At 51.3% G+C, this 2,578-nt stretch overlaps 1 protein-coding gene across 1 annotated transcript in view; it reads right to left on the bottom strand.

The window, feature by feature from the left end:
- Positions 1-336: 336 nt before the first annotated feature.
- The window catches only part of LOC132456626 (liprin-beta-1-like), a 27,063-nt gene continuing 24,821 nt past the window's right edge, over positions 337-2,578 (bottom strand). The window contains exons 20-22 of the mRNA XM_060051032.1: positions 1,612-1,773; positions 1,453-1,518; positions 337-908 (exon numbers count right to left, since the gene is read on the bottom strand). Coding sequence (XP_059907015.1) covers positions 834-908; positions 1,453-1,518; positions 1,612-1,773 — 303 coding nt within the window. The 3' untranslated portion in view covers positions 337-833. The remainder of the gene's footprint in view (positions 909-1,452; positions 1,519-1,611; positions 1,774-2,578) is intronic.

The raw sequence follows: 2,578 nt of genomic DNA, 5'->3' as shown, positions 1-2,578 counted from the left end.
TCGTTGGCCCATTGCTGCCCCCCTTTGCCCTAGTGTGGGAAAAGGACCAGGCAGAAAACTGCTGATGTTTTATGTCCAACAATTCTATGAATCTGTTGGCATTATTCAAAGTGCGTCTTTTTTATATACTATATACAAATATGATATAACCTCAATGGGTTTTACATTTACATGTAGGGCCCTTAGACTCTTTTATCCAAAGTGACTTACATAAGTATGTTTGTCATAAGAATGGGAAACAATATAGCATTCGAATCCTTAAACAATTAAAACTAGAGTTCCTGTAGTGGATGTCTCTAGATTTCCTTATACATAAATCAACACAAGACAAGTATGTAGCCATTTGTAAATTTTTATTAGCAAAAATTAAAAAACAACATTTTTGACCTCACTGGTTCTGGCGAAATTGTGCTTATAGCCGGAAACTCATGAACAGGAAAAAGGTTTGGTATATATGTCCTTTTATTCTCTTAGATAATACTTGGTGATTGTAAGTACCACTGATAAAGATATGCAAGCCTGACGGGAGTAACACACTTTAACGGAGAGTCTAACGTAGCCAGACATACATCTGGTTAAAAGCCGTTACATGAAGGTTCAAAATACGTAATACATAGAGGCATGGCCAACACTTTTGGTTTTAAATAATATCTCAACGAAGATGCAGTCAAAGATAACTGATAAAATAATGGTGGTTGAGATGGGGGTTACCATTAAGGTAATGGTTGTCACATTCTCAGTTCATGCAGTTTAACGAGAGACAGAGAGAGAGAGACAGAGACCTCAATATTCTTGGTAATAGCTGAGTAGCGGGATGTGGTGTCATCACTCCTTCACACGGGAACGTCCCCCTGACCTCCGTCGACCTCGGTGACCTCTGTCATGAACACGTCCCCCTGCAGCATGTTCTGAAACCCAACGACCACATGACCCCTCAGACAACTTCCTGGCCAATCAGGAGTGAGGATCACTGCCATTGGTTAGGGGACTGGTGACATCACGCATTCGGACCGATCTGGACTGCTGTTGGTTATCTGGTCGTCTCTCGAGATAAACGAGTGGTTTCCATGACGTTAAGCGTCCTGTTTGTTGAGCAGAACCTCTGTGGGGAGGCAGACCAGAGCCTGGGCCGGAAGGGGCGGAGCTACACCTCGTTTCCTGTTTGGAAACTCATTTGTGCGTGTGGGCGAAGCTTTCAGAGGGAGGTTTTGGTTTGTGTGTTTCCACAGTGGCCAGTCAACACTGAGTTACTGTGAAACCTTTATCGCCATTTCTCTTGACAGTTTACTACCGCTGGTAAATTTTTCTTTTAAAGATGTAATCAATAGCGAAACCCCTTTGATTAACCCACTGCATCCACTAATGTTAACAAATTGGTTAAATAATGCATGCACCCTCATTGCAAAGTGTTACCAAAGAAGTCTGTTGCAGTGTTGGAGGAATCTTACTCACCGTTAAATTATTAATCTCCTCAGAGAACACCCCGATCTGTCTGACGGTCCCCTCAGAGTCCTCCATCTGCACGGAGCAAGAGGAACACACAGGTCAGACGAGCGCCATGAAGGTAAGAGGACGAACTCACCATGGCTCTGTCCTATCCCGCCCAGGTACCTGCGCCAGCTGGCCGTAGCTGGGGAGGCCCTGCTGGAAGCTGGCATTCTTGGGCATCTCCACGTCGATGGGACACACGTAGTCACTGGTGTCCTCCGACTGCTTCCTCCTCAGGGTGCCGAAGCCCCCGAACGACAGCCTCCGGGGCTGGGGGGGGACAGGGGAGGGTCAGAGAGAGACCAGGGGGGAGAGAGAGACCAGGGGGGGGACAGGGGAGAGGGGAGGGTCAGAGAGAGACAGGGGAGGGAGAGAGAGACCAGGGGGGGAGAGAGAGACCAGGGGGGGGAGAGAGAGACCAGGGGGGGGGCAGGGGAGAGGGGAGGGTCAGAGAGACCAGGGGTGGGAGAGAGAGACCAGGGGGGGGACAGGGGAGAGGGGAGGGTCAGAGAGAGACCAGGGGTCAGAGAGAGACCAGGGGGGGGACAGGGGAGAGGGGAGGGTCAGAGAGAGACCAGGGGGGAGACAGGGGAGAGGGGAGGGTCAGAGAGAAACCAGGGGGGGGACAGGGGAGAGGGAGGGTTAGAGAGAGACCAGGGGGGGGACAGGGGAGAGGGGAGGGTCAGAGAGAGGACAGGGGAGGGAGAGAGAGACCAGGGAGAGAGAGAGAGACCAGGGAGAGAGAGAGAGACCAGGGGAGAGAGAGAGAGAGACCAGGGGAGAGAGAGAGAGAGACCAGGGGAGAGAGAGAGAGAGACCAGGGGAGAGAGAGAGAGAGACCAGGGAGAGAGAGAGACCAGGGGAGAGAGAGAGAGGGACCAGGAGAGAGAGAGACCAGGGGAGAGAGAGAGAGGGACCAGGAGAGAGAGAGACCAGGGGGGAGAGAGAGAGACCAGGGGAGAGAGAGAGAGACCAGGGGAGAGAGAGAGAGACCAGGGGAGAGAGAGATAGACCAGGGGAGAGAGAGAGAGACCAGGGGAGAGAGAGAGACCAGGGGAGAGAGAGAGAGATCAGGGGAGAGAGAGAGGGA

The sequence above is a fragment of the Gadus macrocephalus genome, chromosome 4 (genome assembly GCF_031168955.1).
Source record: "Gadus macrocephalus chromosome 4, ASM3116895v1".
Lineage (NCBI taxonomy): Eukaryota > Metazoa > Chordata > Actinopteri > Gadiformes > Gadidae > Gadus > Gadus macrocephalus.
This window is presented reverse-complemented; position numbering and strand designations above follow the sequence as displayed.